We start from the raw sequence: 13,856 nt of genomic DNA, 5'->3' as shown, positions 1-13,856 counted from the left end.
CAGGCAAAGTTTATCTCTGTTGATCACGTGTAAACTCGACCACGATCACTTTGCACAGTATTTATGTGGCTCTGCAATGTTCTACTCATCATGTATCAAGAAAAACGTTGCTCTGACGGTTCTTTGACCACGGCCGTACAACTAGGAAGACCATCAGCAGCTATAATATCCGGTCGTGAGTGCCTTTGTTGTATGAACAATGGCACAAGCTTAACAAAATTCGGAACTGTTAAGTGGTTGTGGGATTAAAGGGACCAGACTGTTACGGTCATCGGTCGGGACGGTTAAGTATTGTGTAATAACTTGCTCAAAATTGTTAACTTCCTCTAAAGCGAACAGGACAGCTAAAGCTTCACGCTCGTATAGAGAGGACTTATAGTTTAGTGGTGAAAGACTACAAGATGCGTACGCCACTGGCTTTCTTCCACCAGTATGTTTTTGGAGCAAATCGGCAACAACACAGGATGTGAACGCGTACGTCTCAACATTAAATTCTTATTGGAAATCCGGTATTGCCAATAGTAGCGTAATTGTCAGCGCAGTTTTGAGACTTCGGAAAGCGGCCTGTTGAAAGGGTCCTCACTCAATCCTTTTCCTCTTTCTCTGAAACTCGCTGCGAAGGGCAGCCAGTTACACAGAATCATGGACATATTCTCTAAAAATTTGGCCATGCCTACAAAATGGGTTCCTCGTTTAATATTAGTAGGTGTAGTATACGTGTGGATAGACTCCGTTTGCGTTTGATCAGTGCTAACGCCCGCCGGCGACACAATGTGCTCCAAGAAAGAAATTTAGGGCTGGGCAAATTTCACCTTAGAGGCACTAACAGTAAATCCTGCTTTATGTAATGGCTTTGGTACTTCCCTAATATGCCTTGTATGTTCTTGAAAATTCCAACTAAAATGACTATATGATCCGAATAATGATAGGTACAATTGCACTTAAAAACTGAAAGAACGTTGTCCAGAACAGGCGATAATACTGCCACCCCCATGTACAAGTAAAATGTTATACTGTTGTACTCATACAAATTACAGTCGATACAAAAGCAGCATCTGACTTATATTCCTCGGTTACAAGCAACTAGAAATACGCGTGGTTGAAATAATAAGCCGTAAACACTATGGCCTTCTGAAAGAACGCAGAAGAAGACTGCAGATATGGGAAAGGAACAGATTCTAAAATAACTTTTTATCAAGTTCTCAGAAGTGAACCACTGGTCTAACTATGCTTAGTTGCTTCGGAACTAAGAAAATAGGGGAAGCATAGGGTGACTAAGGGGAACTACTTACACCATCCTTCCACATTTGATCGACCACCACCGTCAACTGTTTCAAGCACATTGTTAGAGGCAGTACAGGGACTGTCTCACTGTGGACCTACCATTCAGTTTTGTCTTTTATCCGCCGCACTTTACCAGCCTTAACTAATCAGCCACAACACAACGGAAATCTTGGATTACCCGTTCTATAAATGCTCCCCTTATTGCTGATTTAAATGACACAGTTCAATTCCAGGTTCGATACCATCATCAACGTAATATACCTTCATGTGTGTACTCACCTCCACCTCATGTTTGCAAAATTCAAAGACCGAACGTGGCTCAAAATGTATATCAAAGCTTTTTATAACGTTGATTCTGTAATAGCCCCATGTGACTACCGGAAACCTCTCTCAGAATTATGCTAACAGATAAGCATCCAATTACCTTAACCTGAAAGGGCCCCTAAACCTTATAATTTGCAACCTTTAATGCAGATCCCCTTATTATAACATTCCACTGAAATTAGATAGCTTGCTCACTTGCTAGTAAGCCAAATTTACACATATCCTCGTATGTGTCATAAAATTCCTTATTGATGAATGACGAAGAACTGACATTAAAAAAAGAGCACAGACAACTTCGCCATTAATTAACGCAGACGAAGGACTAGCTATAGCGCCTCTTTCCTCAGGCGTCGTTTATTAACTTCCCTCTGCTAGACTACATTTATGGCATTTGTAGTCTTACAGAAAGCGTTTGAAAAATGTGACTGGAATACTCTCTTTGAAATTTTGGAGGTAGCAGGGGTGAAATACAGGGAGCGAAAGGGTATTTAGGAGTTGTACAGAAACCAGTCTGCAGTTATAAAATTGGAGGTCCATGAAGGGGAGGCTGGAGTTAAAAAGGGTTGTAGCTTATCCCCTACATTATTCAATATGTGCACTGAACAAGGAGTAAACGAAACGAAAGAAAAAATTTGCAGTAGGAATTAAAGTTCAGAGAGAAGAAATAAAATCTTTGAGGTTTGCCAATCACACTGTATTTCTGTCAGAGACGGCGAAGGACTGGGAAGAGAAATTGAACGGAATGGTGAGTGACTGGAAAGGAGGATATAAGATGAACATCAACAAAACAAAACAAGGATAATTGATTGTAATCGAATTAAATCAGGTGATACTGAGGGAATGAGATTGGGAAATGAGACACTTCAAGTAACAGATGAGTTTTGTTATTTCGGCAACGAAGTAACTACGGATAGCCGAACAAGAGAGGATATAAAATATTTACATGCAATGACCAACAAATAATATCTGAATCAGAGAAATTTGTTAACATTGAATATAGTTTTATGTTTTGGGAAGTCTTTTTTGAAGGAATTTCTCTGGGGTGTAGCCATGTATCAAAGTGAAACATGGCTGATAAACAGTTTAGATAAAAAGGGAAAGGAAGCTTTTGAAATAGGATGCTACATTAGGGTACTGAAGATTAGATAGGTCAACCACCTATGTAATGGTGAAGTACTGAACAGAATTGCGGAGACAAGAAGTTTGTGGCACAACTTGAACATAAGAAGGAATCGGTTAATATAAAACTTTCTGAGACATCAAGGGATCACCAATTAAGTACTGTAGAGAAGTGGAGGAGCGGGATAAAAATTGTATAGGGAGACGAAGAGATAAATTCAGTAAGCAGATTCAGAAAGCTGTAGGTTGCTGTAGTTATTCGGAGATGGAAGGGCTCACGCTGGATTGAGTATCATGGAGTGCTGCATTAAACGAGTCTTGGAACTGAAAAAGGCAACGACAACATTGGAGAGGAACCGGCTGCAGGTTACTTGACGAAATCCGTCGAACGATAAATTAGTTTCCCTAGGTTCCCGAAGTACATGATCTAAACGACCCAAATACATCAGTACCAAGAAGTGATAATACTTATCGTCGTCCAAATACAGCATCGTTCCTCCTGGGAGGAACTGTAAAGCAGTTTCAATGTCATTACTACCTTTAACAGACAGAAAGCCGTCCGTGTCCAATAATCCAATCAAATGCTTCGGAATTCTTGAGAATAGTTGACATATGCGTTCAACATTTCGCCAGCCAGCCCTATCGCTTTTACCTACCTCACTAGCAGAATGCCTTTGATTATCGCAACCTATAAGAATATTACCCAACAACACTTGAATTCCATACATTAAAATACGCACCTGAGACTATAGTTGTCCAATGGTCTTAACAACTAACCCAACACCCTTGACGCAATGCAGATTCTTGATCCTGTGTATCTAGTGCAACACTCTACTAATTTGTGAACAAGAGAGTTTACTATCTTATAATACACATATAGCCGAAGGCAGTTCAGCTACAGAAGACAGAATCATGGCCTAACTCACCCCTGCCAGCTGCATGTGAGGTAGGGCCACAGGTCGGTCGAGCACCTCTTGTAGACTCTGCACCATAACAGCTACGCTTTCAGCAGCCCCTGGGTCTGGAATTTGCTATTTATACTATAGTTCAGCGTTGCAAAAACCCTTAACTCTGGTCACATCTCTTGTGGCCATTCTGAAACAGATCGGTAAACCAGTAATATTTCCCACTGCAAGGAACCCATACAAAATCAGTGTGAGACTAGCTGATTGTTTCTTTTTACCACCCCATAACCACGCTCTGCTATCAAATATGCCGCTAGAGGAAGTCGTAAGACTAGGTTGAACTGTGATTGATCTTTTCCCCTTGCTAAAATAATTTTTATCTTATTTAAGCAAGCCTTAAACATTTATTTGCACATACATAAGGTAAACGTAAGTAAATTTTACAGCAGTTACACCTGCCAGAGACAAAACTGATTCACCATTAAGGGGGGTAGGACGTCAAATGGGCTGACTTGGAGCAGGAGAGGCACCAGAGGACATTTTAATTTCCACTGTCTATACTTTTACAAGTAAATTCATAAAACCTTGTCAGCATGACCAGGAAGGATTCAGGATTCACACTTGTAGCAACTGAAGTTCAAAAACATAACAAGACAATTTTGTTTACAAGTGAAATTTCATAATTTTTTCACTTACTATTGGCTGCATTTGTTGTTATAGGTACACTATTCCTCATAAGTAAGAGAGACTGTTCGATGAATTTTGCACAGCACACAAACCATACCTACAGGTGTCTGAAACTATAGAATCTATTTAATTTATGAAAAAATGAATGAGCTGTTACGTTTTAAACTTTGTGTTTAGAAAAATCAAATTTTGTAGCTATTTATCTCTATTTTTACCACAGTTTTTAATAGATTTGGAACATTCTAGAGTTTCATACACCTGTAAGTATGATTTGTATGCTGTGCAAAATTTATCAAAGAATCTCTCTTACTTGTGAAGAAAAATGTACCTATAGCAACAAATGCAGCCAACAGAAAGTGAAAAAAAGTGTGAAATTTCATATCTAAAAAAATTATTGTGTTATGTTTTTGCGCTTCCACTGTTATGAGTGCGAATCCTGAATCCTTTCAGGTCATGCTGACAAAGTTTTATGAATTTATTTGTAAAGGTATAGATAGTAGAAAATAAAATGTCCTGTAGTGCCTCTCCTGCTCCAAGTCGGCCCGTTTGACGTCCTACCTCCCTTAAATAAAAAGTCAGCTTTGCAAAAGATTAATAGAACAATCTACCAAAACAGCCAGGTACCAAAGAATTATTTTAAAATCTTTACATGAGATAATACGCGAAGTGATTAAGTACCCATCAACAGCGTAAATACTATAAATTTCTTCAAGTCATCGACACTGATGTCACTCCATAAAGTCAGTTTGGATGATGGTGACAATGATTCTGCCGCTGTTCCACTAACAACCTTTTACTCAGCATGACGGTTTGTTTCATTCACTATGAAATTGCACATTTCTTCATCAAGAAATGATGTTTCATCATTAACACCAATTAAAATGAATTCAATTGTATACAGTTTCTTAGTAATTAATTTCAAGGTTGACAAACAAATTTCCTAAAAACGATACATGAGTAGCAGTTGAATCTGTAGGCACAAGAAATTTACAAAATAATCCAATACAGTAGCACAAACTTAACCAAAAACAGAACAGTTAAGTTTTCCGTGATAAATTGCTCACCAATGTCAGTAATTTTCATCAAGTGCAAAAACAATTATGCAACAGGCGAATTCTACTAAAATCTTAAAATGATATGCCCAGTAATTTTAAAAGGAAACACACTGTGATTTAACACTTTCACCGTCATGTGCATTATATCCGATGCACATCGGTTTCTTCGTTTCCGCCATGGGCATCATATTCGATCACGTGAGAGTTCGTGAGTATTTGCCTGTGATGCGTATACGATCACACAATCGTTGAAATAAAATGTGCGTGGCCAGTATCAAAAGTATTGTGATGTTGGTTTTGTAGCGGCAGCAGTGGATGATAGGCAATTGTTACCTTTTTTCGATGTGTTCGTTGCTGGGACTGACATTTTGTTTGCATATGTGGCGTTGTGTAGTGACTGTTTGCAGTAAGATTTTGTTGTTGTTCGGTGAAAAATGGATTCACAAGAGCAGAGACTATCAAAATGCCTGGAGGACTCGATTTATCTGATGAACCACTGTCTGGAAGTGGTACTGATTCCGACACAGATTATAGTGCTTATTCCTTGAGCGAGATGAGTAATAGAAATGAAATTATTCCTTTGAAAAAACAAAAGGTACAGGTACAGGTTATGAATAATACGTCTACAACAAAGTTCCCTCTTCCACTGACGAAAACAGTGAAAGTGAGGTCTCACCAAAATAGATCTCTTCTGCTGATAGGTTCCTTACTCTATGATTCAAGTGGTCTGAGGTACGGGGAAAACTAAACAGTTTTGAGTTTTCTGGTAGCTGTGGAGTACGCAATGCATTTTTGCGCAATCTACACGCAAATATTCGTACCATTAAAGTTTAAAATTTTTTCTTGATGTAGAAATGTGCAATTTCATAGTGAATGAAACAAACCGTTATGCTGAGAAATAGGTTGTTAGTGGAATAGCAGCAGGAACACTACCACCATTATCCAGACTGAATTTATGGAGTGACATCAGTGTCGATGACTTGAAGAAATTTATAGTACTTATGCAGTGGATGGGACTTGATCATAAACCAAGAATGGAGGATTATTGGTAACGGACTCAGCTTTACAAAAACCAAATGTCTTCTATTATGTACCGAAATTTGTTTGATTTGTTCCTCAGTTGCATACATTTTTGTGCCAGCGAAAGCATAGATGAATATGACAAGGTGTTCAAAATTAAGAAACTTGTGTTTCGTCTGAACACAAAATTCCAGGAAGCTTATATGCCAGGTGTTTGTATTGATGAAGAAATGGTTCCTTTTGTGGAACGTGACGATTTCGTCAGTACATTCCTGGATATCGTTTTAAATACGAAGTTATACAAAGTGAGTGCTGCAGGAGGATATATTTGGAATTTTAAAGTGTATTGTGGAAAACAAGTTAATGCTGTTTTAGACTTAATGGATTCACATTTGAATTGTGGAAGGACACTCTTTGTAGATAACTTTTACACTTCTATGAACTTTGCGCAAATTAAAAAATGTGTTAAAATGTGTGTGAAATCCTATGGGACTTAACTGCTAAGGTCATCAGCCCCTAAGCTTACACACTACTTAACCTAAATTATCCTAAGTACAAACACACACACCCATGCCCGAGGGAGGACTTGAACCTCCGCCAGGACCAGCTGCACAGTCCGTGACTGCAGCGCCCTAGACCGCTCGGCTAATCCTGCGCGGCTGGCGCATACTCCTCTAGAAAAACAGACTCATCTGGTGGGAACACTCGGCGCAAAAAGAAGGGGAAATTCGAAAACTATCATCACAAAAAAGTAGAAGAAGGGAGAAATGGTGGTTGCGGAAACCTCCACAAAGGTTTTTGTTGGAAAGTGGTGTGACAAGAGGGACATAATTTTTGTACCCAGCAAAAACGAACCTGAGATTGTGGCAATGAAAATAAGGGGAGGTGAAGTGATAAAATAAAACGCAATTGTGGATTACAATGCAGCCAAACCCTTCATTAATCTTTCAGACTAAATAAAACCTGTGGCTCACGCCTGAGGAAGTCAGTGAAGCTATACCACAAAGCGGCTTTTTAATTACCATTCAATACTATTCTTGTAAATGCTCATACTTTGTATGTTCAAATTACAAAAAAAAAATTAGTACCACAGCTTTCAGTGAGGCTATAAGGAAAGCTTTACTCAGGATTGATGATGCCTGGGAGACATCAATGAATGGCAATCACACAGTGGTGAAACTTCAGTGAGAGGACGTTGTAACACCTACTACCACAAACACTCCAAAGCATTTTCATACAAGATCAGATACGTTATCTTCAATGTTTTAAAATAATATGTTGAAAAACAGTCGTGGCCGAAATGAAATATGTACCAAAATTGGTGCCTGCATTCAAAGTACAATAACTGCCCACGCAGGAACTCTTCAAATGGAACTGCAGAAGAAATTGTGCAAGCTGCTAAAACGTTTACTAATACAGCCACTGTGCTAAAAAAACCTAGCCAAAGGCTCCAGTGTAGCCTGGCAGTTAAATAAATAGCGTATTGTTTGCCAAAAACAAGGGTAAGCCTCAACGTACATGAGACAAAAAGAGCACAAATAAACCTCTACTGGTTGTATAATGAGTGCTGATGATAAGGCTGAATTACTCTCAATACGCGTAGGCACGGTTCACTGACTTGGAGGCATACAACTGGTAGAGGACTACTCTGTCTAACAACATACGCACACAGGCCAATTCGCTGCCTCCAGGTTCTATTTGTGGACTAGACCAGCCAGCTGGCCCTGAAGCAAACTACGCCCAGGCTTTTCTGTAGTAAGTATTTGGCCAGTTTGCTCATCCTTGTTGCAGCTGTCCCACCACAGCAGCCACAGCGTGCAGTGAAATACAACGGCCATTTCCTCTATACGTGTGTGCCCACTGCTTGTCATTTGTTGGCTCTCCAACAACAGATTGCACGTCCATCTTAACTTCTCTCTTCCCATGCTCACATATCAAGGAGACCATGCTCTAGCTCCACCAACGAGTTGCTCATCCATCACTGCCATGCTCATGGAATGTGAGATCTATAAAAGACACACTTTTGAACACTGTAGCTATGATTTAAATATTTTTATCTATATGCTTTTCATGACTTTTGTAGACATGGATAGTTGTATCTCGAGAATTATACTCAAAACGCTTCTGTAGGAACCATGATGTGGAATACAATATGATCTTCTGTTAAAACAGAGATTCAGCTGTTACTGTTCAGGCAACATTTACATCTGAGTGGGAATTTTTCTTTGGTTTCAAAATATGAACTGATTCCTCACTGATTTTGTTAAACCGAATATGTCCTTTTTTCCTTTCAGTACCAATGTAGGCAGATGTTTCACGACTTCTTGTTACCCGGACAAGTCCTGAAGCAGTTTCGTATTACGAAACAATTTTAAAAACCTACAGCGAATAAAATGGTTTTACTATTAAAGCATATGTTAAGTAATCTGCTTACAATATAAAATGACTGTCTGTTGTTAAGTTTAGTAATTATTAAGCATGGTCCATTCCATCTGATAGTGTCTGGCTTCTGAGGTATACATTTAATAGACGACTTATCCAGTTTCATAAAAAGATGGTCTATTATACCTATGTGTACACAATTTCACTCCATGAAAAAACATACTCCACTAACATTATTCATTGGGAAAATTCATATTCACTGTAAACTCTTATAAGTTTAGGTTGTAATATAGGGAACGTTATAATACATAAGATAATGTAAAAATTTAACATAGAAGTAGCTCAGCATTACTGTGATTCAATGAAAGCAAATTATTAGTTGTGAAAGAAATAGTTGGAAGCTGTAATTCGATATACAAATTATTATAAACCAAGATACTATAAATTTTTTTGGAATTTAAAATACTGCTTACAGTCATTGTATTACCACAAATTTCTTAAAACATACGGTTAGTGTGAATTTACAGTCTGAAGGTTGTTACCTATTGATGGTTAATGAGTCATTTGTCTGTGGCTTTAGAATATTATTTGGTTACTGTTTTTTATTTGCCTGAATTGACTGGTTTTTGATTTGTCTATTTTTACTTTTTTGTCATAATGTTAGCGTCTGGGTTTGGTAAAACAGAGGAGAAGGGAATGCAAGAGATAAAATTTAACAATGTGCCTGTTGCTATGAGTACACATTTTATGATTTAAACAGTGTAGATAGACAGAGAGCTATATCTTCAGTAACTCAAAATAAAGCAAATTATCCTAACTACTATGAACATTTCTCTAAGTTAATGAAGCAATTCTTAATTGTTTACACAATATATAAAATTCTTCTGTTACTATTAGTTACCTCAAATTATAAATACTGAATGCTTAGATCTGTTTACATGATTATTGTGTGGAACTGTATTTGGATTTGTTGACAAAGCCTTTGTGACCTAATAGAGAGGCTAGTATTTCACAAAAAAATTCAGGAATTCTCCTAGCTGTTATTACATGATGTAGAGATTTCTCTTTCGAAAATATTTCCTTTTGGTTTCCACTATCTTCACAGGCTGTTTGTAAGCATCTGTTACAGACTCTGCTTTCAAAGAGATGCCTAATATGTACCTTTTTGACTCAGATATCTGTCTATCAGATAGTAAGTAATAATCACATTGTTCATACATCATTTTCAGAAAAAAAGTTGTTTACAAATGGAAATGAAATGGCGAATAATGTAATGTGGCATTAAAAACAGCTGCAGAGATGTACATGTTACACATTCAATTTGTCAGTTACTGTTATTAATACATCTCAACTAATGTTGATTTATTAATTAGTATCTCGTACCCATAATGTGTTTCATCTAACAGAATGATATATATATAGTACGAACACACTTCTATATTTTTGTAGCTGGTGCCTACCTGCAACAACTAGTAGTAATTTAACAGCTTTAAGTCCTATTGTACAAACACACACACACACACACACACACACACACACACACACACAACCACACACACGTGTGTGTGTGTGTGTTTGTACAATAGGACTTTAAAGCTGTTAAATTACTACTAGTTGTTGCAGGTAAGCACCAGCTACAAAAATATAGAAGTGCGTTCAGTCAAAATATTATATTAATTGCTTTAAAAAAAAAGTGTTAGATATTGTGAACAATCAGGAAATCTGTTGGAAATCTTTGTGTATCAACAGTTAACAGACTTAAAAGTGTAGTGGCATAATTTATTAAGTGTTACAAAATATCCAAACGGAAGTCAGCAGTTATAAGAAACGAACCATATGATGTACTGGGTCTTAGTCAGTACTGGCATGCTTAAAATTTGCTTATCGCTACATTTACGACTATTACAAGATAATCTCAAAAATGGCTCTGAGCACTATGGGACCTAACATCTATGATCATGTCCCTTAGAACTTACAACTACTTAAACCTAACTAACCTAATGACATCACACAACACCCAGTCATCACAAGGCCGAGAAAATCCCTGACCCCGCCGGGAATCGAACCCGGGAACCCGGGCGAGGGAAGCGAGAACGCTACCTCACGACCGCGAGCTGCGGACTACAAGATAATCTGATTGGCTGATATGACAATGGAATAAATTTATTGATTAGCAGGACAAAGTACATAAATGCTGTCAATCTAGTATGGTTAACTGTCCAATATAGATAACAAAACTTCATAGCAGTGCTCTAGGCCATTCTGAGCTGTGCAGAAAGTCAGTTACACTATTATTACTCACTTGTTATAATGTTATTGGAAAAAATGGTGTCAATTCAGATAAATGTGTTTCTCCTTCATGTGGTAAATAATACCATAAAAGAGTTTGAGGAACTTTTGTTGATTTATGGTGACTTACGTTGACTTATGTTTTGATCTCTTGCGCCACTGAATAAATTATGCCACTGGCATTGAAGTCTGTTAACTATTGACAGGCACTGATTTTCAGTAGATTTCCTGATTATTCACAACATGAATGACTGATTTTAATGAAACAATAAATGTAATTTTATGAAGGAAGTTAATTCTCAAATATTGCAGGGATATTTTCTATGAAACTGCATCAAAAACTGTTATAACAGTTTTCCACAACAGCAGTTTTAGTTTTGAGGGATTTACACACTAATTCTTTAAAACATGCTTTTATCATAGTTTGAATATGAGGGGTACCAGTCGTTCTCTTGTGTCTGATATGGGTTTAGCACATACATTTTCAAATTTAATCTACAGAAATAAAGGTAATAATTACAGTATGAGAAATAGTAATAGTACACAACTGACAGAAATGAGAAGATGTTCCCATATATGATTTTTTATGTCCATTCATAACATCATTACGTCTTAAACACTAGTTACAATAACAGCAGTACAACTAATTGTGATAACAGTAATAGTGATAGTAAAAATAACAAAGGTGATTGTATAATATAGGAGATGCATTTTTGGATGTATGTAGTAAGATACTATGATGTAACAGGTTGCATGAGACAGAGTTATAAATGATATAAGATCCTAGAAATAAATAGTTAGAAAAAGTGTACATGGCTAGTGGTAAGATCATCAAAAAGAATCCAAGGCCTCCTTTGTAATCATGGTATCTTGTTTGGTCCCAAATTTGAACAACAAATTGATACTGTTTCACATTATAACAGTAGATAGCCACAAACCGTCAATCTTGTTCGGAAATACAAAAATAATAAATGTCTTATACTATTTCTTAACATCATGTTCGAATATTCTAATTCTTACACCCTTCTACTATCAAAAATATTTACGAACATTTCCCTATGTCTGAAAACCACGAGATTTAGGTTGCAACAAAAAAAGGGGGTCCTGTAACAGTACACATTGCCCATGTAGTACAAACGCGTAGCTCTCATTGCTGTGTAGCTGTCTCAAATTTCGTGTGGGGCTTTATCTCAACGCCACTGTACCACACCATGTATGCATTAGTGCTACTGTGCCAACTAAAGATGGTACACGTCACACTGCCGCAAGTCTAGGAGGAAGCTGTTTGGTTTCCACTTTCCCCAAAAGAATTTTGTGTGACACTGAGCTGAACAATTACCACTAGATAGGAAACAACAGCAGCCATCATTGATGAAATATTACTAAGATCGATGACGAAAAGCCCACAGGCGGTGATGCGCGGACTACGATGCAGCAGCTGCTGCGAGAACAGCTGCAGCTGGCGCCGCAGTTCAGAGTCCTTTGGAGTTTTACGTGATGCCGGCAGAAGAGCCTTGTGTACCAAGTCAGCAGAACGGCGAGATGCACTGGTGAGGGCGCTGCATGACCACGTCACCGCAAGAATTGCTGCGGAATGTAGGGCGGTATAGAAAATAGCCATCGTCGCTAGTCCTTCCATATTCTTGAGAACAGACCCCTGCCGGAATAAGTCTGAAGTCAATTGCTAGTCGTTATTAATTATTGCTGGGTACATAACATTTAGTGTCACATAACTTGGTTCATAGCGAAAGCCTCCTCTCTCACAAACGCAAATTTTAATGGAGGTGAAATAAACTGATTTTCAGTTACGAGTGTTTCGTTCTATTTGACCTAATCTGTATACTTGATTTTCATGTCTAGTTGTAGCATTTTATGGGTGAAATTACTAGGGTATTGTTCAATATCTTAAAGATGAAGAGAAGAGTACGTACTTAGTAATGCTAAATGTATGCTTTGGCTGCTGAAAACTGCTGCAAGTTTTTAGAACACGTACAGAAAACTTACCAATTTAAGCGTGGTTTTCTCACTTAACATGGCTGCCTTCGCGAGTATGTGATTTTATTTCTTCGTCACTAGAGCGCAGCATGTTGTCTCACTAGCAGTTGGCATAAGAGTTTTTCTATCAAATAATGGGATAAAAATATTTTTTATGATTTTTATGATATGAGATTTTAATTCTAGGATGACATTAAGTGGTTTACTTGCTTAAATAAGGTACCACTAAATAAACATAAGAGTGAAACATAAAATAATGTATGTAAATGTTCTGAAACATCTACATCTACATATACATGGATTCTCTGCACATCACATTTAAGTGCCTGGCAGAGGGTTCATCGAACCACCTTCTGAATTCTCTATTATTCCAATCTCGTATTGCGCGGAAAGAACAGACACCTATATATTTCCGGACGAGCAACTATTTCCCTTATTTTATGGTCGTGTTCGCTTCTCCCTATGTATGTCGGTAACAACAAAATATTTTCGCATTCGGTGGAGAAAGTTGGTGGTTGGAATTTCGTGAGAAGATTCCATAGCAATGAGAAACGCCTTTCTTTTAATGATGTCCAGCCCTAATCCTCTATCATTTCACTGACATTCTCTCACATATTTCGCTATAATACAAAACGTTCTGCCCTTCTTTCGACTTTTTCGATGTACTCCGTCAGTCCTACCTGGTAAGGATTCCACACTGCGCAGCAATATTTAAAAGAGGACGGACAAGCGTAGTTTAGGCAGTTTCCTTAGTAGATCTGTTATATTTTCTAAGTGTCCTGCCAATAAAAAGCAG

The 13,856-nt window shown here is 37.7% G+C and overlaps 1 protein-coding gene across 1 annotated transcript in view; it reads right to left on the bottom strand.

The window, feature by feature from the left end:
- Nucleotides 1-12,686, bottom strand: part of LOC126260334 (uncharacterized) — a 41,337-nt gene extending 28,651 nt beyond the window's left edge. Inside the window, exon 1 of the mRNA XM_049957659.1 lies at nucleotides 12,405-12,686. Within this exon, the coding sequence (XP_049813616.1) occupies nucleotides 12,405-12,686 (282 nt within the window). The remainder of the gene's footprint in view (nucleotides 1-12,404) is intronic.
- Nucleotides 12,687-13,856: the final 1,170 nt, after the last annotated feature.

Source organism: Schistocerca nitens, chromosome 5, assembly GCF_023898315.1.
Source record: "Schistocerca nitens isolate TAMUIC-IGC-003100 chromosome 5, iqSchNite1.1, whole genome shotgun sequence".
NCBI classification, from domain to species: domain Eukaryota; kingdom Metazoa; phylum Arthropoda; class Insecta; order Orthoptera; family Acrididae; genus Schistocerca; species Schistocerca nitens.
This window is presented reverse-complemented; position numbering and strand designations above follow the sequence as displayed.